Below are 26,033 nucleotides of genomic sequence, written 5' to 3' on the forward strand. Positions count from 1 at the left end.
CACATAATCAGCAATTAATCTCAAAAACATCCTGACATTTCTTAAAAAAAAAAAAAAAAAAAATCAAGCATCATTCAACAATAAGCCTCTCCACCCCCAAAAAAGAGAAAACCATCAATGGACAGTATGTGCATTTACATTTATTATCTATAGGAGCCTTTCATTTTCTTTTGTTATTACTTAGGATGAAAAGTTCTACCATGTTTAAAGCACTATTTTCATTCATTCAACTATTTGGTATTTTTGAGCATCTGTTGTGTGTGTGTGTTGTATTTTGTTTTGTTTTGCGGTACCAGGTATTGAATCCAGGAGCACTTAACCATTGGGCCACATCCCCAACCCCACCTCCACAGCCTTGCCACCGCTTTTCTTTGATATAGGGTCTCACTAAGTTACCTAGGGCCTTCCTAAATTGCTCAAACTGGCTTTGAACTTGTGAACCTCCAGCTTTAGTCTTTGGTCTCTGGGATTACAGGTATGTGCCATCATGCCCAGCTTGTTATGTGCCATTTTAATCATAACAAATTAATAAATTTTAATAGTCAGGAGAAAGTTCCAATATTTGTGAGCTTATGCAATAATTATATTGTGACCCTATTCATACTTTTAAGAATTTTCATGTTTTAATTATGCCAGCTCCAAGTGTTTGTCTTTCTAGTGTAAGAGTCCTAACTTTGTTAACCTATTTGCCCATGGAACTTATTCCTATTTTCCCCTATAAATTAATTTATATAGTTTTTTTTTAAGAAATGTACCAAAATAAGTATAACTTCTTCTTTTGATAAAAATAACAGCAGCAGCTAAAATCTGGGTGCTTACAATATGCAAAAAACTATATTATATATTCATGTTATAATGCTACTAATAAGATAAATACTGTTTTTAATGCTTGTTTTAGAGATGGGAGAATAAATTTGTTCACTAGTTCTTGCTCCTCTATACTGTACCTCCCACACAATCTTTACTTTAAATTCTATAATTCAATTCTCTACATATTAAATTCTTTTTCCAAGTTTAAAACTTATACAGACTAATCTTTTTAATTATAAAATAGTCAAACACATATGCTAAGAGTATAAAAATTTTCTAGTCAATTAAATTTTGCTTAACAAATACTATAAACCCAAACTCAAATCACATCATTTTTTTAAAATTAGGTTTTCTGTATATGTTTAATAAGTAAATAAACATTTTTAAGTGGATTTACTCCTCTTTAATAATTCTTAATATAAAATTATGGTTTTAAGGCAATACACTTACCTATTCTGCACCTGAGTAGCTGCAAAATGAACATAATTCTTCTTCTCAAGAAGCTTAGCCAATAGGTTTTCAATTGCACCTTTCTGATTTTGAAAAGCTTCTTCCAAAAACTGATACCTTTAAACAAAAACAAAAACTACATTTAAAATATAAAATTGAGATCGGGATATAAAGAAGAATAACTTGAGTCAACCTTGAAACCTTACATAAATAATCAACTCCACATGCTAGCCACTTGTGTATTACTTCAAAGGCAACTTTTAAATAGAAATTCCTTTTCTTCTAATCATGGACAGCTACTATTAAAGAAAAAAAGACTGAAATAATGTTTTCTGTTAAAATTTTGATTGATGATCATACTTTTAAAAAAATCCAAATATTGGATTGTTATAAACATTTTAAATCATAAAACACAAGCATACCATACAAATATACTATCAAAAGAAGGAAAAAAAAATCACTCTGTTCCAATATCACAAAACCCACTATTAGCACTGTAATATACAGTTCCTTATTTGTCTATGCTGGGGATTGCCAGAAAAAGCATTCTACCACTTAACTACATCTAATTATGCATTTTCACATGTACGTGTGATCGGACTATATAAGTAATTATGAGTCTGAATTTTATTCTTTATCTTGTCTTTATAATCATACTTGAAATAATTTTTGAATTCGAGATGCCTTGTCAAACTTTTCAAAATGATTATATCAATTAAAAATATTTGGCTGGGGTTGTAGCTTAGGAGTAGAGTGCTTGCCTCACATATGTGAGGCACTGGGTTTTGATTCTCAGCACCTCAGATAAATAAAAAAAAGGCCCATCAACAACTAAAAGCGTATTTTTAAAAAATATAACCAATACCAGTTTAATTTCAACTCTGTCAACTTGATTTAGTATATGTTAGAATTTTCTAGTGAAGGAAGTATAGACTTTACTGGTTAGTCATTACTAGAAAGCTAAAATAATAGTTTTCTTTCCTTTTTGTAGTTTATCTATGTGATTTCTACATGAGTAAAAAAAGATTCATCTGGCTCATAGTATAGTTAATATATAGGCACAAATATGAGCTGATACCACACTGTGAAAAGAGCTATAATGGTGGTGTATATTATAATCTAAAACAAGAATCTACTAACTAAATCAGCCTCAACAGCAAGGAAAACTTCACAGAGATGTCCAGAACAGAAACCTCTGTTGGCACAGTTAATATATTATAAAGACATTAAGATGGTCAAAGGAATATGCAAAGGACAGAAGATAAAGCAGTAACTGATTTAAAAAAAAATCCAGAGGCAGCTAAGCATGGTGATGCACACATCTAATCCAGTGACTTGGGAGGCTGAGGCAGGAGAATTGCAAGTTTGAGGCCAGCCTCTGCAACTTAGTGAGGCCCTAAGCAGCTCAACAAGACCCTGTCTGAAAACAAAAAATAAAAAGGGCTGCAGACTTAGCTTGATTGCAAAGTGCTCTTGGGTTCAATAAGGAAGGAAGGAACAGAGGGACGGGATGGGGGCGGGGTACAAATTAATGAAGAAAGAAAGGAAGGTAGATTATTCCAGAGGCAAACTATAAATGACCTGGTATACCATGGTACTTCTGTATTTAGTCTCTTAAATAATGGGAAACCCTTGAATATTTCTAAGCAGAATGTAAATATCAGATTTACATTCTAGGAAAATAACCAGACAGAAATAGAAAAATATCTAAAGAGAGTAGAAGTGAAAGACCAGTTAAAACTCCAAGATAGGTGATAGACCATTCAGATGATGGAACAGAGTACTATTACTGGTTGATATAACCAAACAAGCAGAAACAAATGACTCTGTAAAAGATCAAAAGCAATGTTGATCTGGGAGGTGGTTATGGCAAGGCCCATAGTTAGAATTGAAAAATTCAATGCCTAGTTAAAGCAAAGTCAAGGAAAAGTCACAAGGAATGAGGCATCTAAGATACTGACAAAAATGTAATCATCCTTTAAGACACTGGTATCACAAAAGTAAAGGCAGGAATAGACATGCAAATAGAAAGCCTAGGAACACTTAGATGTCTTTATCTCAGGTAGATGTGGGGAAATGCTATAAAATTAACATAAAGGGAAGTTTACTAGGTTAAGAATGGAGGGCAGTAAGAAAAAGTGTAGAGCAATATGCAGATCTGTGTTATAGAAAATTGTTGATCAGATTTTTATTTTGTGTGCTGATTTAAAGAAAAATTTTACTGTGGTAAAATACATATATTAAAATTTGCCAGGGGCTAAGGATGTGACTCAGTGGTAGAGAGCTTACCTGATATGAATAAGGCCCTGGTTTAACGCAGAGCACAGCCAGTTTAATTATCTATTTATTAATTAACTATTTATCTTTTATTTATACAGGTACCACAGATAAAACCCAGGGGTGCTTAACCAATGAACTACATTCCCAATCATTTTTATTTTTTATTTTGAGACAGGGCCTCACTAAATTGCTGAGGTTGGCCTCAAACTTGGAATCCTCCTGTCTTATCCTCCCAAGTCCCTTGAATTATAGGTACGTACCACCACATCTGAGCAGTATGACTATTTTTAAGCAATCAAACTGTTTGTAAGATTGTGCACATTAAAACTATCTAAGATATTAATTAAACAGCCCCCATTATACATGTGGTTTTTTAATTTAGAAGACTTTTAGCAGGGCATGGTGATACATGAAAAGTCACCAGAGCAGAGCAACATTTTTAAATTATGGAAAACTGCCCACCTAGAGTAAGACTTATCACTTATAAGTCTTTCAAATCTAAACTTTTGCTATTAATAGATTCATTGTTTTCATTATAATTACTGTTTTATAGGTATAAATTTGAATAACCAGAGAACCAAAAATGCTCTGAAATCAGGATAAAGGAAACTTGCCCTGGATCTAAGACAAAACAATGGTGTTGTAGAACAGTAGAGAGGAGAACCCTAAGATCTTGAGGCAATAAAATGTCCCACATATGGAATTTCAGACAAATGCACGGCATGTGAGTGGTTCCAAACTTCATTTTGGAAATGTAACTGTCCTAAACTGGTAGTGCCCTGAGGCAATGACAACAGGAAATTCAATCCTTTATTGAAGAAAACCTTTTAACCAAGAATTTGCTTTATTGTAGAAAATTTGCTTTATTGAAGAAAACCTTTTAACCAAGTATTTTTTCAAAGAAAGTGAGAAGTTCCTAGTTTGAAATAATCTATATATATATATATATATAGATTATATATATATATATATATACACACACACACACACACACACACTCTCTCTCTCTCTCTCTCTCTCTCTCTCTCTCTCGTGGAAACATGGCACCTTGAGTAAAAATAAACAGAAGTAGCAGAGGAAGAAAAGATCCACTAACAGCAGCAAAATGTCTATGCATGAAAGAATGAAATACTAGAAAATATTCAGGCAACAATCTTAAAGGCCTAGTGAAAAGCAAAAAAGACATCTGAAATTTTTGCGGGGAGGGAGGCAACTCTATGAATCTATAACTGTATGTCTCAAAATTTTTAAAAAATTTAAAGGGGGAATGGTTGCCAGCTTTTAAATATATTAAATGCAATGGGTGGGCTTTAGTAGCAGTTCAGACAGCTCAAGAAAACATCTGTGGAGGGCATGGTGGCACACACATGTAATCCCAGCCACTTGGGAGGCTAAGGCAGGAGGATTGCAAGTTCAAAGCCAGCATCAGCAATTTAGCAAGGCCTAGGTAATTTAGCAAGACCCAGTCTTAAAAAAATAAAAAGAGGTGGGGATGTTGAGCACCCCTGGTTTCAGTCTCTGTTACAAGGAAGGAAAGGAGGGAGGGGGAGAGAACAAACCAAAACATTTCTCAACTGAGATTGTCTTGCATTTTGAACATTAAAAACCGGGAGACACAGGGAAAAAAAAAAGGAAAAAAAAGGTTAAAAGACAATTAAGAATGCAACAGATTCAATATTTAGAGATTACTGATTAAAAAACATAATCCTAAACCAGATTTTAAAAATATTTTGGTTACTCTTTCCACTAGATTTATAGGTACTTCTGTGTTTATGATGCATCTTGCGATTTAAAGCAGTTGTTATTGGTAATGCAATGACTCTATATTTGCTAGGAAGAAATAACAAAATAAACAAGGTAAAACAAAGTCCCATTTTTCCTTTCCTTACATTGTAACCAAGAAGAAAACAAAAACTTTATTAGGGTGATGTGATAAAGAGGACTAGTGGCTAAAAACGCTACACTGTATGGATATACAGACAAGGGCTCCTCAAGTCATGATATTTCTACCATCTCAAAGACAGAAAACAGGCATACAGTAAAAGATCAGAGATAAATAAAAAATGTTTAGTTCAAGTTGCGCTGATCCAAAGAAAAATGGCTAATTTATGGGATTTCAATCTTTGTAATAAATTTATCAATTAACACAATTTTCATCCAAGATACCATTTAACCCTTTGCCAAATGGATAACACTTATCTGTAGAAATATCCACTCTGAGTGTTTTTTATGTTTATTTCTTAGAGTTTTTTTGTTTTTTAGTTTTTTTTGAAAGAAAATTCTGTCTGGCTGTTTTCTTTTTTTTTTAATATATATATATTTTTTAAGTTGTTGATAGACCTTTATTTATTTGTGTGGGGTGCTGAAAATCCAACCCAGTGCCTCATGCATGCTAGGCAAGCATGCTACCACTTGAGCCACAAGCCCAGCCCCTGTTTCTTCATGTTTTCTCTCCTGATATTCCTCTCTTTCAAGCTAACTCTTAGTCATATTCAAATATTCTCTATCATAAACAATCATTTTGTTCTATGGATTCCTTGGACAGTATTCTACTAGGCCCCCCAAACTATGATATTAAAATTAACACAGCTAATCCCGGTTATTCAGGAAACTGAGACTGAGAAGGATCACAAGTTCAAGGCCAGGCTAGGCAACTTAGACTCTGTCTCAAATAAAATGAAAAGGGCTCAGTATGTGTGTATGTGACTAGGGATGTGACTCAGCGGTAGAGCTCTTGCCTAGTATGCATGAAGTCCTACGTTCAATTCCTCAACAAAAAACAAACAACCAAAAAAAGCTTAAATAAAAATAAAAAGGGCTGAGCATACAGCTCAGTGAGAAAGTACTTACCCAGCACAAGTTAGACTTTGCATTCAATCACCAGTACTACACACACACGCACACACACACACACACACACACACAGCAAACCTCTGTTCGAAGCAATACCTAAATAAAGCAATTTTATATTGGAGATACTTTGATGAACTATTATGGAACCACAGAGCCACACACTCAATCTCAGTCTCACAGACTACAAAATTCTAAGATAGTCACCACCTACTATGGTATCTGGTACATGGTGAGCAAGAAAGCATCTACCGAACAAATAAGATCAATAAATACTGAATAAGCAAGTTATTTTGTCTCTGACAATAAATGTGTTTAATGAAAAAAAAAAATGTGCTTAGATAAGAAATACTGATTTATTGCCATTATTCTAAATCTAGCTTCCTAAGAGGACTGATTATATACATATGTACACTTTTTAACCAAAAATGTATTCAGAACTTATCTGAAAGATTTTTTAAATTTTTAGAATTGAAACAATGATTTTGGCAAAGATCCTTCTAAGAAAATAGTTCTTCACCTTCACTAAATAAGGAAAAACATCTGAGGTGATTTACCAGTATTATTTAAATACCATAAAATGTTTTTGCTATGCAGGAACAGAACTAAGGCAATAGTTATTTTCTTTTTTAATCTCCTTAGGGAGTTCTAATATACATCTAGAATTGAATATATGCTTTAAAGCAAACTCTTTAATTTAAAAACATAATGCCAATAAAAACTATTTCTTTAGGAAAACATTTTAGAGGAATTTCACTTACACAGTCCCATAAAAATGACCATTATTATATCTTATTCCTTAAGAAAAACATCTACTATTAGGTTTTAAGCAGCCACTTTTTCAAACCACACTGATCCTTAAAACACAAAATTGCTATAGGATATAAAAAATTTTAAGGTAGAGCAAAGGTGACTTTCACTTTCACCCATGACAGAGTAACTGGCACCAGACTAGTCCTGTCACTAAAATTGTAAAACAAGACAGAAATATAGGAGGCAGCTATATAAAGTCACTGGACCACAGACAAAGTATGAAATCCTTTAAAGACAGCAATTTTTGCAAATTACCCTCTCTATAAAGAGATTTATCCTTTTTTTGTGTGTGTATGTGGAGGTAGGGGGTCTAATCTAGGACCTTGCATATGCTAAGCACACACTGTCTCCATGAGCTGTTTGCAGCTCACAATTTTATCACTCAAATACATAGCTAGTGATCCAGCAGACCACACACAGAAATTTTAGAACTTCTGAGTGGCTGGAGTGTAAGGGGCAGGGCACAGAAATAGAGATATACAGAGGGTGAGGCTGAGGCACAAAGAGGCTAAGAAAAGGAAAGATATAGAATAAATGTTAATTCCTCACAAGTCCCTGGTCAAAATCTGGGTGGTTATGCACAGGATGAGATTATGCAATGCTTGCTAGACAGAATTCCAATTTATTCCCCTTCCAGGGGAAAAAGGGACTTGTGTTTCCTGGGCAACCTACTCGAAAAACCAGAAAGGTCACATTTTGATATAAAAGACCACACCCTGGCACTAACTTCTAGTATAGGCCTGTCCTAGCCTAAAAAAAGGCTAAACCAAAACTTGACAAGATCTTCCAAGAAACAGTTTAGAAAGTGAAGTTACAAAGGCTTAAAGGAAATACCTTGGACTTTTCACAGATCTTTCCTAACAAAGTATAGAAACAAACTTATAAAAGAATAAAAGTGAACCATAATTAATTTAATTGCCTATCAGAATAACCAACAGTTCCCGGAAGATGAAAAGAATTTAAACTTTCAACTATGTGTTATACACAATGACCAAATCACAATAAAAATTGGTAGACAGGATAGTATTATAGTATAGCATCTGCTTAACATGCACAAAGCTGTAGGTTAAATCCCCAGTACCATAAATAAATACATTAGTAGGTGTGTGTGTGTATACACACACACACAATCAAAGAAACAATAAAGAATGAGTCACAGTAAATACAAGCACACTCAACAATAACCGGACACCAAAATAGTTCACGTTTTAATAGCTGAGACTTTAAATTGGCTATTGTGTATTCAAAACTTTAAATGAACACAGGTGCTCAATGAGTACATAAGAAATCTCAACACAGAAAATAACCAAAAAAGCAGCAAATTAAAATTTTAGAGAAATACAATATCTAAAATTTTAAAATTCCTTGATGGACTTAGCAACAAATCAGAGATAACTAAAGAAAGCATTAAACAGCCAGGTGGTGCTGGCCTGTAATCCCAGCGGCTCCAGAGGCTGAGACAGGAGGATCACAAGTTCAAAGCCAGCCTCAGCAATGACGAGGCACTAAGCAAATCAGCCCTATTTTGTATTTTATTTGAAGACATGGTCTGAGTTGCTTAGCACCTTGCTTTTGCTGAGGCTGGCTTTGAACGAGATCGTCCTGCCTCAGGCTCCTGAGCTGCTGGGATTACAGATGTGTGCAACCACGCCCAGCGAACATTTGTTTTTTTTTTTTTTTTTAAAGAAATAATAAACTAATCAGTGGCATATGTCTATATTTCAAGACACTATGGAGGACTCAGGCAGGAGGATCATCTGAGCCCAGGAATTCAAGGCTAGCCTGAGCAACACAGTAAGACCCCATCTCTTCTTTGGAAAAAAAAAAAGGTGGGGGCATAGATAAAAGAAGTTCAGTGAACTGCACACAGGATTAACAGAAATACATATCTGACAAAATCACAGCCAACAGGAAGATCAAATACTTTTTTTGTGTGTTGGGGGGTGAATACTGGGAGTTGAACTCAATGCACTCTATCTTGAGCTACATACCCAGTCCCCCCTCTTTTTTTTCTTAATTTGGAGACAGGGTCTTGATAAATTGCCCACACTGGCTAGCTTGGAATTTGTGGCCCTCTTGCCTCAAGACTCCTGGATGGCTGGGATTACAGGTTTGTACCTGCTCCCAACCAATAAAAGAAAACTGGCAAAGCAAACAGAGAAAAGCATATAACATCGAGGAAAGAATGATATGGACATCAACACTGGCAAGGATACAAGTAACTTTTTTTAAATGTTGAAAGGAAAAATTGTCAACCCAGAATTTTAGAGGAATTTATCCTTCTAAACTAAGGATTTTCGTATGAACAGAAGCTGAGTGGAGTTGCTAAACAAAAAATGCTGGAGTACAATTTTCAGGTAACAGAATATAAGAGATGGAAATTTATATATTTAGGAAGGAATGAGGTGAAACAGCAATGGTAATAAGTGAGTAAGTATAAAACACGAGGCTTTTATTTTCCTTTCTTATAACTGTCTTAAAATTGTCAGCTATTTTTTTAAAAAAGCACAAGGTAAGTTATAATGTGTTTAAAAAAATAAAAATAGGGATTGGATAAAATAAATTACTGTTTTATAAGGCTACTGTAAGGTTACTAATAAAATCTTAAAAAGTGAGAAATGGTACAATACTCTAAGGAGTCATTAAGTTAGAGCTGCAAATCATTACCCCTAAAGCAATTACTCATAAGCATGAAGAGGTACAGCTTTAAAAGCCAAGAGCTGGGGATACAGCGGCTCAGGGGTACAGCGGTCGCCTAGCATGTCCGAGGCCCCGGGTTCAATCCTCAGCACCACATAAAAATAAATAAAGGTACTGTGTCCATCTACAACCAAAAAATAAATATTAAAAAAAAAAAAGGCCAAGAGCAGATCGAAAAAAACCAAACTGTTGGGCTGAAATATAACTCAGTAAGCATGTGCAAGTCCCTGCGTTCTACCCAGCAACACAACAAAAACCAAATAGTACATATAAACCTAACATATAAATTATTATGTTAAGTGTAATAGGGATTAAACATTCCAATTAAAAGATAGGGAAAGGTCCTCCCCAACTAAAAGATAGAGCCAGGGATTCTCAACTATTTAAAAGCAGCTACTATGTGCTTGAATACTTGTGGAAGTCTGCTACTAAATAGAATGGGCAGGAATGATAGAAAACAAGGCCATAAAGAAAAATGCATGAAACTAGTATGATTACTAGAAATGACAATATCCAGTATATTGTTATACGACTGTGACTACCGCAAAGTAAAGAACAAGAACACTAGAAAAGAGTTCAAAGAAGATAGGTGCGGTGGTGCACGCCTGTAATCCCAGGAGCTCCAGAGGCTTAAGGATGATCAATAGCTCAAAGCCAGTCTCAGTAACGGCAAGGTATCAAGCAACTCAGTGGGACCCTGCCTCTAAATAAAATACAAAAAATAGGGCTGGAGGTGTTGCCCAGTGGTTGAGTGCCCCTGAGTTCAACACCTGCTACCAAAAAAAGAGTTCAAAGAACACAAAGACTAGGAGTTCTGAAAAACCAAATTTACATACACTAAAATTGCCAGATATTAAGATCATAGTAGTATTCCAGAGTTTACCACTGAGACAGAAGCAACAATCTTCAAGAGTAAAAGGGAATGGAGTTTTTCTGTTTTGGGTTTTGTTTTGTTTTTTTAAATTTTAGTTGTAGATGGACACAATAGCTTTATTTATTTTTTATGTGGTGCTAGGGTTCGAACCCAGTGCCTTACACATGCTATGCAAGGGCTCTACCCACTGAGCCACAACCCCAGCCCAGGAATGGAGTTTTTAGAGGACAGCTAGAAGGAGTTGTGGATGGTGGCATAAATTAAAATCTGGATATTATAATATAAATTAAAATCTGGATATTCCAAAGGAAGAAGGAGAAAGAATGACCTACAAATAGCAAAGACCTATCTCACCTCTACAACCAGTGATACACAGGACATGAAAGAAAAAAAAAAATTCACCAGTTAAAAAGGCTGCAGAGGAAACAGTACATTATAGCAAAATATCCCAGTAAAAGATCAAAGTTGAGGATCTTTCTCTTAACAACAAACCAAGAAGTCCAGAGAACAAGTAGAAGAAGGGTCAGAACTGGGCATGTATTGAGTCTTATAGGAATTAAAGGATGACAGATGGAAAGATATCTCAGAGTACAGAACTTTCTTGGTAAAAAATAAGGATAAAGGAGTTGGTAGATTCAAGGCTGGTAATAATGGAGAAGCTGCAAAGGTTGGTGGTAAAGAGGGTTGGAATCTGGAGCTATAATCTGTGAGATGGACAAGAAATTCTACTTCCAGTAAATCAACCCCATCTTTACCCCAGGTAAGGACTGAAGAATGAAAGTGATCTTACAGTGATCATCATCATCAGGAGAAAAAGACTTACTTCAAGAGACAAGTTCTCTCTTATCCCATTCTGACAATCTCTTAACGTTTCTTATGATCTATCATATATCTCAAATTTCTGTCAACATTGTTTTTCAATTAACCCAATAACAAATATAGTAGATACGGTTCCATTTTTACTTTCATTTCTTTAGTCTAAAAATTGCAGAGCTGTTGTTTGAGGTATTCCTTTTACTTTCTTTGGTTTAATAAATTATTATGGAAGATCATATCTTCTGATCTTTCCATAAAGAGGTACATGGGAGACAAAGTTTCTGAACTTTTGAATGCTAAAAAGGTATAATACATTTTACACTCACACCAATTTACAGTTTAATTGTAGTATTCTAGGTTGAAAAATTTTTTCCCTTCACCTTTCAATTTCTGAGGTCACTATTCCAGCATCTTCTAGCTCCTGATATTGCGATTTTTTTTTTAACAAAGAGAGAGAGAGAATTTTTTTAATATTTATTTTTTAGTTTTCAGAGGACACACATCTTTGTTTTTATGTGGTGCTGAGGACTGAACCTGGGCCACACGCATGCCAGGCCAGCGCGCTACTGCTTGAGCCACATCCCCACCCCTGCTAATTTTGTTAAGGTCCCATTTATGATTCCTATCTCATTGGCTGGCAACATTCTAATATTCTTTGGAAACTTATGATCCATTGTATACTGTAATTTTTTGATAGTATACAATTCAATATAGGTCTTTTTGTTTGTTTGTTTGTTTGTTTACAATCATTCTAGAAACTAAAGACATTTCATTTTGATGACTTTGGGTTCTTCAAAGAATTTCTTGCCTTAGTTATCTGATAATTTTCCAAAATTTTGTTTTTTCATATTGTATGTCTGTCAGAACTCATAATCTAAACATTTTTATTTTCCCTTCTTTGGTCTGGTTTCTAGGACTACCTAGAATTTATTGACCAAACCTATTAATTTTTCATTTTAACCATTATACTTCTAGGAGTGCTTTCTATTTTGATTATGACTTTTACAGAGATCCTGTCCTTATACTAAGAAGCTGTGACCAACAGCTTCTTAAATCTTTGAGGATGTTGTAATTTCTAATAATTTGACATCTCCTTTGGTTCCTACATCATGCTTTTTCATCCTTCTTCTTTTTTCTCTAGTGCATCTTGGTCATTTTTCATGTGCATCCAACTGTAGTGACTAACAGTGGCTCATATAACAAGACACGAGCCAAGCACAGTGGTGCATGCCTGTAATCCCAGCGGCTCAGGAGGCTGAGGAAGAAGGATCCCAAGTTCAAAGCAAGTCTCAGCAAAAGCTAGGTGTTAAGCAATTCAGCGAACCCTGTCTCTAAATAAAATACAAAATAGGGCTGGGGATATATGGTTCAGTGGTCAAGTGCCCTGAGTTTAATTCCCAGTACTCCCCCTCCAAAAAAAAAAAAAGACAGGAAATAGGTAGTTGATGTGTTAGTTAAACAGTTCAACATCAAATCTAGAACCCTTGAGAGTATTTTCACTTGCCCTCACCAGCAGATAATAGTATCATATTTCCCAACATCACATCCAAATTCAAAGAAGCCAGAAAAAAGGCTGACACCAACATTTATTCCTTTTTATCAAGAACAAAACATCTGCAAAATCTCTCGCTAAGCAGAATTCTGTGTGTATTTAAGTGAGCCTAAACTATGAATTTACAGTTATCCTGATACCACAAATGTTTCAAGAATAGATTTACAAAAGATAGAAACTGAAATTTGGCAGGGTAGGACAGGGATGGGGGTGGATACTGGGGATTGAACTCAGGGACACTCAACCACGGAGCCACATCCCAGCCCTATTTTGTATTTTATTCAGAGGCAGGGTCTCACTGAGTTGCTTAATGCCTCGCTAAATTGCTGAGGCTGGCTATGAACTTCCTGCCTCAGCCTTCTGAGCCACTGGGATTATAGCCACCATGCCCAGCAGAGACTGGAAATTTTTAACATATCCCACAACATAAGCCACAGTAGCTCCCCTCCAATGTCATAATCCTCAAACATCCATTCATACTTAATATACTTAAAAGACTCTTGGATTCCTGAGAGAGAACAAGATTTATGGACTAGAGTAGGAAATCTGGAAAAGACCCAACTTTTAAACTAGAAATGAACCTCAAGTGCCAAATTTTAGCAACCTCTTTTTATCACTGACTTTCTCCACATGATGAAAAGTTTGGTGCCTAAGAGGGATATAGGAAGGGATTATAAAATGGGAAAGTCTCACTATTGGAAATTCAGAAACAAGTGGGTAGAGGGTGCTCCTACAGTTTAGTCAGCAAATTTATAATCTTTTCTATTTTAGCCTAGTATCTTATCCCAATCCTTCATATTCCCAAATCCAAAGCGTCTCTGATTTTATTTCTCTCTAGAAAAAGAACTCAACTTTTACGCTATTTATCATCTCAAGTTCCTGAGATACTGTGTGTTTCTGAAAAATAAACTGATTGGCTTCTTTTATATTTCCTTAGCATACCCTGAGTTCATTCAACTCTACCAGATCAATTATCAGATCTTCCACATCTATTTTTCCTAGCTTCTATATACACTTTAAAGAAATATAAAGTTATTTTCAAACTGCATAGTTTATAACCAACATAAGTGGGCACTAAAATGCAAAACAATATCAGTTGATAAAAACAATGACAATTCAAAGCCTGTATCATATATGATGATATAAATGCAAAAATCTTTAAAACATAATTACTTCAACCACAATTTGAAGGTATATTGAAGGTATCCTTAATCTCATGATGCCTAGGTCTCAAAACACCAATTCTCGGGGCTGGGAGTGTGGCTCAGAGGAAGAGTGCTTGCCTTGCATGTACAAGGCACTGGGTTTGATTCTCAGCACCACATAAATGTAAAATAAAGATATCCACCTAAAACTAAAAAAATAAATTAAAAAAAAAAAAAAAGAATCTCTCTGTAATCCCTATCTCCTAAGTATTGAAAATCACAGTCAGGTTCCTTTTTTCCCATGCATTTGGTATGGCTATTTGTTTTTACTTCATCCCAACATTTGCCCATTTAAAAACTGCTCTTTTTATATTGTAAACTTTAATTTTGGAAATTCTTTTTTCACCTTTATCTTGTTCATAATCATTTGCAACTGAAGATCAAACCCTGACTCTCTGAATCCAAGTTGAAGCCTTATGGAGAATTACATATATTTTATTCAACTGTCCTCACTGGTTAGTATTTAGCAGAAGGGTGAGCTGGGGAATTGTCCAAAAGTAAAATGCTCTGACATCCTCTTTATAAAAGTCTTAGAATATTAAGTTGAAAATGCTGGACTTCAAGAACAAAGTTTTGAAAGAATCATTCTGAAAATAATTCTCTAATGAACCAAGCATCTTTACTGGGTTTATACATCACAAGTAATATACCCATGACCTCTATCACATTGGAGACAGCTTGGATTTGCCAATAAGAAGTGATTTTTATGAGTTCCCTCTAAATTCGCACATAAAAGGGCAGACAGCCATTCTTTATTTTTCTCCCTGGCAGGGAGATTTTTCTACTTTCCTGAATGCCTTCTGGCATTGACTTTCAAAAGAGGTCAGTCTCATCCCCATTATCATAGACAGTTTTTATCTAAATGGCACAACCTTTTCTGAAGCTGAACTTAGGACTTGTTCCATACATACTTTTTGGTTCCTGATTGTATGCCCATTTGGAAATCTAAAAAGCCAAGCAAACAGACCTTTCAAGGCTGTTCACCCAAAACATTGTATAAATCTCTGTGCAGCAGCATAAAGCTTCACACCTCTAACAGGTCCAGCTAGGTGTTTCTATTGGTACCACGTGTAGATGGCATCATCTATATCACTGTATTTTGCTCCTGTTGTCTTCTTTTCTTCTCAGCCCCTACTAATGGCATGTCTTACTTAAGTACAAAGTCTAAAATAAATTTCTTAATTCTTTTTAATGTCAAAAAAGGTTGACTTCCTGATTCCAAATTTATCCATTACAATTTTAAGAAATCATTCAGCTTCAATCCTAGAAAGTTTATTTTAAACTCCAAACTCAATGTTTCCCTTACTTATTCATACTGAAGTTGATTTGTAACAACCAACAGGTGAAAAGAAAAGGGAAAGTATTATTCAATTTGGAAAAACATTTTAAAACACAAAAAGGAAACAGAAGGTTTAGGCATTTGTATCAGAAAGTAATACAAAGTAATGGGCTGAAAGGCATAACGGCTCATGACTGAAAGGCTAGTCTCCTGTACTAGAAAGCTGCCATTGCCAAAGTCTTGTCTGGTTATTGCTATTACAAGACACGGGAAATCAGTTTTTGGAACACCCTGTCTTTTCTCTCCCTTGACAGATATAACTGATCCCATCAGGAATAACAGGAATACCTGCATATTTTCCCTAACTGAACAGAGGGAAAAAGACAAAATGAAGAGGGAAGGCACTGAGAGACGTGTGTTAACAAGAACAGAACCAGGTGGCTAAATCAATACAACACGATAATTGAGAAGAATATGAGAAAGACTAAAAGGCAATGACAAAGTAACCTTATATAGCAGAAATGCAGTGTGGCTTCTCTTCTTCTTAAATAACTTGATTTTACTTCATCGCCAGAAAAGAAAACAATGCTCATGTTGGTCTGTATTAGCAGCACTCACTGGGCAAAAGTTCATCTACCTGTATGAATGCCAAATCTCAAGGGCGCTGACATTAAAACATCTGGAGAGCTGGAACTTGGGAACAGTTGTGTAGAATCTTTAAGTGAAGGAAAGCAGGTCAGTTCTGTGGCAAGTATGAATGAAATCCAACATTGATTCAATGTAGCAGTCTGAAAGACCAAGCCTAATGTCTGTTATGCTGCCAAGATCATACGTATATAATTTGTTAGAAACACTTTTCCATTCTGAGATCTTCTTCCTTGGGTACACTTCTTAAGTATCCTTTTTTCAATGAAATGTTTCATATTTGGAATATTATCAAGTTTCAGAATCATGTAAATTCTTAGAGACGGGTCTGAAACTTTTTTTTTGAATTTTTTTTTTTAATTGGTTGTTCAAAACATTACAAAGCTCATGACATACCATCTTTCATACATTTGACTCAAGTGGGTTATGGACTCCCATTTTTTCCCCATTGAATTTTTTTAATATTTATTTTTTAGCTTTTGGCAGACACAACATCTTTGTTTGTATGTGGTGCTGAGGATTGAACCCGGGCCGCACGCATGCCAGGCGAGCACGCTACCACTTGAGCCACATCCCCAGCCCCGGGTCTGAAACTTTGAAAAATATTTTACCATAGATAAAAATAAATAAGGTCTACTATTTCATTTGTTTCCAAAATTTACATTAGAATGCTAAATAACATGCTTTTCTTTTCTTTTTTTTTTTTTTTTAAGTTATCGGAGGACACAACATCTTTGTATGTGGTGCTGAGGATCGAACCCGGGCCACACGCATGCCAGGCGAGCACGCTACCGCTTGAGCCACATCCCCAGCCCTGCTTTTCATATTTGAAACTTTGTTTCCTCCTCAGTGTAGATTTTACTTAATTTTAACCAAGAATCAGCTGTCTGAAGAATTCAAAATTTTCCCTAATGGTGTTTCTGATCAATTGTTTGCCATAAGTCCTTCTGCTGATAAACTCTTCTGTAGCCCTGTGCTCTCAAACAGGCCTTCCAAGGCCTCCTGATGCTGCCCAAAGTCATTCCAGGTCTTGAGAAATTTCCTACTCTAGATTAATTTCATGGGTTTCATTCCAGATATAAATTCAGTGGTTGGGGGGAGGGGGACGGGGGATGTAACTTCCACTTTTATCCATTCCAGGTACTCACAAGAAAAGAGTTACCAGCTGGTCCAGTGGCACGTGCCGGTAATCCCAGTGACTTGGAAAGCGGAGGCAGGAGAACACCGTTCAAAGCCAGCCTCAGCAACTTACCCAGGCCCTAAGCAACTCAGTGAGGCGCTTGGCTGGAGGCCCTAGGCAACTCATCGAGACCCTGACTCTAAATAAAATATTTAGAAGGAAGGGGGTGTGGCTCAGTAGGCAAGCACCGGGAGTATAATCCTGGTACCAGAAAAAAGAAAAGAAAAAAGAATTAATAGCTATGTTGAAAACACCATGCCCGCAGAAAGCCTATAGGCCTCTCGGGAGCCATCCCTGATCCAGGACACACCTGACAGGCACCAAATCCCCTCTTTCTCAAGGAGGGTGCGATGAACCCCACACACTGTGGCAGGCAAAGGAGGACATAAGCACAGGCTTGTAGTAGGGCTGGGCTTGTGGTGCCTGTATACGGGTAGGTACTGAGCTTTTGAAAACTAACTGAAATTTCCACTATAGTTTCTTTCCCATCCTCTCTGTCCCCCATTAGGAATTGAACCCAGGGGCATTTTTAAAAATATTTTTTGTTGTAGATGGACGTAATACCTTTATTTTATTTATTTATTTTTTATGTGGTGCTGAGGGTCAAACAGAGTGCCTCATACTTGCGAGGCAAGCGCTCTGCCACTGAGCCACAATCCCAGCCAGAACTGAGGGGCATTTTACCACTGAGTTACATCTTATTAAGTTACTTGCTAAATTACTGAGGTCTAGCTAATCTACTGTGAGTGGTCTTGAACTTTACACTCCTCCTGCCTTAGTCTCCCAAATCACTGAAATTAAGGGTGTGGGCTACCATGCTAAGCTCTACACCTCTTTTAATCCTTTACTGTGAATAAAACTTTTATAGAGAGAGGAGGAATAACCCCATTGTTGGGTAGAAACCTTATAAGACTTTCAGGTACAAAATTTCATATAGTTTCATAGCTGCTTTCCTTTGTGAGAACAATATCCAAGTCATGAAGTATGCCAAAAACCTCAAGAAAGTGATTTTAAAGATAAAAGAAAATTTGTAAGTCAATATATTAGTAACAGTCAATCAAAACTACATTATATGGAGCACTTACAATGTTAAATACTTCGTAGGTACAATTCTCAATCTTCACAACAAACTTTAAAGTTGGTAATATATATTCTCCATTTAAAGATACAGATAACCAATTCCAATTTTAAGTATATTAGAAGTAACTGTCTCCCATGTTGCCTGAATATGGCACTGTGTATATGTAATGGTTTAGTTTACATGTTTTTCTTATTATAGTTTTAGTTTTACTAACCTTGTTATTATTAATAAAGTTGAACAGTTTGCCTGTTGTTTAAAAAAAAATACACGTAGCCAAGTGCAGTGATGCATAGCTGTAATTCTAGCTACTCTGATGACTGAGACAGGAAAATCCCAAGTTCAAGAACAGCGTAGGCAACTCAGCAAGACTCCATCTCAAATTTAAAAATAAAGAGCTGGTAGTACAGCTCAGGGGTAGAATACCCCTGGGTTCAATACTCAATATCAGGAAAAAAAAGATGTACATAGACACACTGTTCACCAGGGCTGGGGTTGTGGTTCAGTGGTAGGACACCTGCCTAGCATGTGTGAAGCACTGGGTTCGATCCTCAGCACCATATAAAAATAAATAAATAAAACAATGTCCATCTACGACTAAATAAATATTTTTTTTAAAAGTTCACTATCTTTATCACTATATTATGTATCAATTTTTCAACAAGCTGAAAAGGGTGAGGAAAACAGAATCAAAACTAAATTACTGACTATAGAAGTCAATGATGTTTGAAAGAAGTTCAATTTGTACTCAGAGGGAAAATTCACATCTTTCTGATAAAGCAGGAATTCAACATAAAGATCTAAGAAAAGTAATATAAAATCAAACTAAGGGGAAAATGAATAAGGATAAAAGAGAACTGTGAGAATTACAAAATAATAGGTAAGTCACTAAATGGCCTATAAAAGCCGCAAACTAAGCTAATAAAGAATAAGGGGAAAAACTTAGCTAATTTCATAAAAGAGAGCCACGGGTCTTAAAAAAAAAAAAAAAAACTTAATGTTTTCATTCAAAAAGAAATGGGAAGCATGTCTATAAACCCAGCTTACTTGAGAGGCTAATACAGGAGGACCATAAGTTCATGGCCAGCCTCAGCAATTCAGGCAAACCCCTGTTTCAACATAAAAATAAAAAAGGGCTGGGGATGTAGCTCAGCAGTAGAGTGCCCTTGGATATACCTGGGGTGGAGGGGAAGGCAAGTTGGGGGGGCATTGAGAGGACCTGACTTCACTGATAAGCATATAAGAAATTTAAAATCCAACAGGCCCTACAAAGGATGAAGTCCAGATAGAGAAGGAGGGACAAAGGAAAAGAAAAAATGAAACAGAACATGTTAGTTAAGATAACACATAGAAGTGAACTAGTTTTAAGGTCATATCAACTCTACTAACAGATAAGGAGGGTGAATCTATAAGTCTAAGAAATTACATGTGCAAAGGCAGAGAAGTTTGGAACAGCACTGTTTTACTTGAGTACAAGTGGAAGATAGCAAACTATTTTGTGAAAGATTTAACCTTGCCCAAAGAGAGGTTTACCTTTTGTCTTCAGTTCCTGGAAGGTAATCTCTACGCTGAAATGTCCCATCAAGTATCTTTGTTACCTGAGGATCTTGAGCCAAGCTGGATAAGTAAATGCTAATAATATGAATATAAGTACCAGATCAACCTCAAGATGGGCTGTCCTGCAAACTGAAGTTTGCCATGTGGACAGTGAACCATGTCCTTATAACGAACCTTGACAAAAATTCTGGACACCAAGACTCAAATGAGGTTCCTTGGTTGGCAATATTCTTGCACACTGTCACACATCATTGGCAGGGGGAGTTAACAATAACTATGACTACAATAAGAGAAAAAAACTGGAAGCTCCACATTTGTAACTCTACTAGACTCTGCCCCATGATTGCTTCTTTTTTTCTTTCTTTTTATTTTGTTAGTTCCTGGGGATTGAACCACTAAGGCATATCCCCAGCCCTTTTTATTTTCAGACAGGGTCTTATTAAGTTGCTGAGGATTTCAACTCAACTTTGAGCAATTCCGACTCATTGAAACACATCGTTTGGGAAGAGGTAGGATAAGAGGCCAGGAATTAATAAACCTTTGATTCCTATGCTGCTGGAACTGCAGCTGCAGTTACTAGAAGCAAAAGTTGACAATGAATTAAAAACCCTATACCTAAGGAGCTGACTCACCAAATAAATATATCAGCCAGTCTAAGATATCACAACCAGTCTCAGTGTCACTTCTAAAGGCAAATTTATCCTGGGGCATTGTACCTGGTAACAAGGTAGTCCAAACAAGAAAAAGACAAAAATCAGGAAGCTACTAAACCAAAGAGTTATAGTAAGAGAAACTGTCCCATTTTGTAGATCAACAGCATCAGCTTCCTAAAGAAAAACCTTTGCCAAACTGGATTATGAGAGTGATTAATACAGAGGCAGTATCTTTGGTTTTGAATGCTGTGGAATGTAATAGCATATTTGAGTTGATTTAGGTCACACAGCTCACTACTAAACACCCATTAATTGTTATACATGATCCAGATATACAGAAGGTTATTTCTTAGAAGACAGGTAGTTTGCTGGACTCAATAAAAGCCACTATTTCTGCCCTCAGAAGGGAAAATGTCCTCCTATAAATGCTCAATGGAACTCCCCAAAATAAGCAGCTGAAACACTTCTCACACAGCCATGCTAGACTGTCACTATTGTTAAGAATAGTCACCTAGGAGCTGGGAGCACTGTAATACCAACAACTTGGGAGGCTGAGGCAAAAGGGCTACAATTTCAAAGCCAGCCTCAGAAACTCATCAAGTCCCTAAGCAACTTAGTGAGATCCTGTCTAAAATAAAAAATAAAAAAGGGGCTTAGAATGTGGTTCAGTAGTTAAGTGCCCCTGGGTTCAATCCCTGGTACCAAAGTGGGGACGAGGGCAGGGCTGGGGCGGGGGATGAATAGTAGTCTAGTGAGTATGCATCATAGTTGTGCAAAATCTAAGAAGTCTTATAAGATTTTAGTATCTCAGCTTCTCTTTGTGGGTCTTAGAGATCTACGGAAAATCAATGACTCCTAAGAAAGCAGGAAAAGATAAAGGGAAGGGATCAATAGATTTACCTCACATTTGGTTATGTAAAAATATGATGAATAAAGCAGACATTAATGGGTTTGAAAGGAAGGTCTTAATGCACCATTAACCCGGTGGACCAACAGGAACCCCATCTAGTCCCTAATATTTAAAGAGCCTTAAGTTAGCTTTACCCAGTTTGAAGAAATTTTAAAATTTTAAGGAATTTTTAAAAAAACTGAAATGCCTAGAAGAGGCAAAGTCTCCTAACTCAACCCCTAATTGGGGAACCAAAGCAATACAAGGGTCAGGGGATACTGACCCGATGGTGTAAAATCTATGTATAACATGTGACTCCCCCCAAACTTAACTACTAATAGTCTGCTGCTGACCACAGGCCTTCCCAATAATATAAACAGTTGGTTAGTGCATATTTTTATCATATATATATTATACACAGTAAAATATACTACAGAACATGGAGAGATCACGTTTTACTGTAATACAAAATATACTGACAAGATGAATTGCTCATATAGATTAATATCACAAGGCATTTTAAACAGATACTCCCAATACCCAATACCACAATTTAACAGGGGGTGACCACAAAATTATTGCCATAGTACAGTATGCACTACAGTTAATTTCTTGCAGTCATAATTTGATACAACATCTTTCTGTTTACATTTTCCTTAACTGAAAATGGGTTGTTATTTAAGTTTTGATAAATTTATTTATTTATTTTTTTATTTTTTTTTTTAATATTTATTTTTAGTATTTGGCGGACACAACATCTTTGTTTGTATGTGGTGCTGAGGATCGAACCCGGGCCGCACGCATGCCAGGCGAGCGCGCTACCGCTTGAGCCACATCCCCAGCCCAAATTTTTTTAAATATTTATTTTTTAGTTGGAGTTGGACACAACATATTTTTTATTTCTTTATTTCTATATGGTGAGAATCAACTCCAGGGCCTCGCACATGTTAGGCAACGTTTGACTCTACCAGTTAGTCAAACCCCAGCCCAAGTTTTGCTAAATTAAAAAATTTTTCATAATAGACATGTATATTTTATGGTGGTAAAATTTTTGAGAATATCCTATTACCTACATATTATGCATTAATAACATTTCTAATTTCTTTCTGTTTAACTCCCTGACAGGGAAACCCAATGCACTTTAAGTCCAAAATCTTACTGTTCTAATAATTATTAAAGTTAAGTTCTAACAAATGTTAAGGTTAGACCGGGAGATGGTAATGCTGCTGGGATTGAAGTGACTGTTCACATTAAAATCAGAATATTTTCCCAGCTACTTGGAAGGTTGGGAGGAAAACTGCAAGCTCAAGGCCAGCCTGGTCAATTTAGCAAGACTCCATCTCAAAATAAAATTTAAAAGGATACTGGAGTGAAACTCCATAGTAAAGGGTACTTGGGTTTTAATTTCCAATAACAAAAAATAAAATAAAATTAGAATATTTTAAAAAAACTTTCTGTGAATATGTCACCGATATGGATATTATGTCTAGTATGCTTCACCCACCTAGTATTGGAAAACAGAAGGCTTAGAGTTCACAGAAAAGCCAGTCTAATTAGACATGCTAAATGGGAACCTCTAGAACTGCTCAAGTACATAGAGGTTGTTAATTTGAAATAGCACAGGATACATGGTAGACAAAAAGAGATGATCATTTTAATAAAAAATAGAAGGTGGTACCAATGAATTCTCTATACAATATGCCCTGCATGGCCTGTGGAAAATCGTGAATACCTCATTGAGACTCACTCACAGTTGACTATTAAGATTAGAATAAAGTAGTGTCACCACTGTATCAGCAGTCCCTGATATGGTCTTAATATAAAAATAAATAACCGCCTAAGGAAGACTGGTACTCAGTGGCTGAACTTATGGGGGGAAAAAAAAAAATTCTTCTGTCTCCATCTCAAAAAAGGGCCAGCTGGGTACATTGGCGAATGCCTGTAATCCTAGTGACTTGGGAGGCTAAGGCAGAAGGATTGTGAATTCAAAGCCAGCCTCAGCAAATTCGAGGTGCTGAGAAACTTGGTGAGACCCTGTCTCTAAATAAAATACAAAAAAGGGCTGTGGATGTGGCTCAGTGGTTGACTGACCCTGAGTTCAATTCCCAGCAACCCAAAAAAAAAAGCCAACCACTACCTACTTTCACATGGGAGGGATCCAATTTATACTTGTCATATTGCCACAAGGTTACTTCCATTCACCAGTTTAATTGTCATAACTTGATTAAGAGAGATTTAGACTAAATACAGGTCTCAAATGTAATAACACTATATGGATAACATTATGATAATATCAGAAACCTAAGAACAAGGTAACACAAACTTAAATGCAATGGTTGTATGACCAACAGGGTTTGGTTAAAAAATCCAGAAAAGGTTCAGACTATTCAAATGGTTGTAATTTTTAAAAATAACCTAGATTATGACATTCCACAAATCAAGAAAATCTGCTGTTATCACCTACCTTAGAACTAAGCTTAGAACGTTGATATCTTTGAATTTTAAAGGACATATACTCCAAATATGGGAATATCACTAACTACTGTTGCTATTGCCTAGCATACTGCATATTGCTAGTCTGGGAAAAGATCAAAATTCCAAGTATAATTTCTACTGAACACATATTACCTTTGTGATATTTTAAGTCAAACCATCTTTAGAACCATCTATATACAGTATTATTTAGAAAACAACAAAACACAACCTGCAGTACATTTTTAGTACATTGTAAGCCACAACTAAATGTTGACCTTCCTCGTGTCTGGAATAATCTTCATAATTTCCAGGGCAAAGGAAGAGGGAGAGAAGAACGTATGTGGGGTACATAGGGGAAAAAAATGGTTGAAGTTATGTGCTGGGAAAATCAGGGATTTTTTACTATTATACTTTTATGTATGTCTGAAATTTCCCACAATAAAGACACAAAAAATAAAAAGTATAAAACCAAACAAAACTAAAAGGGGGAATAAAACATCTATATTTGAATGAGGCCTGAACAGGTCATATCCAAATTATAGAAAGCAGTCTCTTCTCTCAATACTTTTGGGCCACTATGATCCACATTCAAATGTGATTTTAGAAGTGACAGCAAAATATACTTATGCCAACTAGAGCTTAACAAAAGACTGTAAGTGCCATCTACAGGCAACCATGAGAATTCTAGAACAGAAAACTTCTGGATATTATGATACAATATACATCATCTGAGAAAATATTGCCTGCTTTTGGGCATTTGTTGAGAATGTATGACTGGGCCGTGGTAGACACTTATAATCCTAACTACTTGGCAGGCTCAGACTAGATTGCAAGTTAAAGGCTATCCTGGACAACTAAGTCCCTGTCTCAAATTTTAAAAAAAGGTTGAGGGATGTAGCTCAGTGGAAGGGCATATTCAAGGCCCTGGGTTTAATCTTCAGTACAGGGAGAGGGTGAAAGATGACTTTAGGATATAAAATAATCCTCAAGCCTGAAATACCCATGTCTTCGATGATGTAAAACAACACTCTATTAAGGAAGGCAGTGTCAGAACAGTTCCCTGTAAAATGGAAATAGTTTACACAGGAACACACAACCAAGAGAATGCAAATAGGTACTCTTCACATTTACAAATAGGTATCCTCTTCCCCTCCTCCCCCTAAGGCTAGCTTTGGAACCAACTAAGGATCTACTATACACTAATAAACAGCTCTCTATTAATCAACAGTTACATCATTTATGGACAGCAGTTCCAAGGTAAATAGACAGCATCCTTAAAAAGCTTCCACCCTTGGGCTTGGGTTTTGGCTCAGGTGCAGGGCCTCTCACATGTGCGGTACTGGGTTCAATCCTCAACACCACATAAAAAATAAATAAACAAAAAACCACCACTCTTGCTAAAGAAGGTAAAAATTAATCAGTTCAAAAGGCATGTTATTTCCCCTTAAATGTGGGTTTTCAGTGAATGTCAACAGTGAAGATGGTCTTATTATATATAATTGTAATGTACCAATGAAAATAAAGAAAGGAGAAGTAGTAGTAAAGAGAAGGAGGAGGAAAAGGAGAAGAGGAGGAAATAGAATGATGGTGGTAGTAGAAAAGGTGTTTGCAAACAGATGATAAAGATGCTGGTAGCAGGGAGGGGTGAGGCTAAGGTCAGCCTAGGCAACATAGCAAAGCCCCATATTAAAAAAAAATACTTAAAGGAGAAAGATGCTAGTTAAATTAATAATGTATGCTATGCTGAAAACTTGGAACTCTGACTGTGAGGGGAACGCTGCAGTGTTTTGTTGTTGCTGCTTTTTGGGGACACTATACTTCAGCACAATAATCCTGAGAGCAATACTGACAGAATGAATTTGACACAGCAAACCTCAAACCAGAGAGACCAGTTATAAATCTGCTGATAGTAATAAGAACCTGAGCT

General features: G+C 36.1%; 1 protein-coding gene across 2 annotated transcripts in view; it reads right to left on the reverse strand.

The window, feature by feature from the left end:
* The window catches only part of Trim33 (tripartite motif containing 33), a 73,485-nt gene that overhangs the window by 40,272 nt on the left and 7,180 nt on the right, over nt 1–26,033 (reverse strand). For both annotated transcript variants that reach the window (XM_048814544.1, XM_015502147.2), the window contains exon 4: nt 1,261–1,377. In XM_048814544.1, the coding sequence (XP_048670501.1) occupies nt 1,261–1,377 (117 nt within the window). The remainder of the gene's footprint in view (nt 1–1,260; nt 1,378–26,033) is intronic.

Source organism: Marmota marmota, unplaced genomic scaffold (genome assembly GCF_001458135.2).
Source record: "Marmota marmota marmota unplaced genomic scaffold, marMar, whole genome shotgun sequence".
Lineage (NCBI taxonomy): Eukaryota > Metazoa > Chordata > Mammalia > Rodentia > Sciuridae > Marmota > Marmota marmota.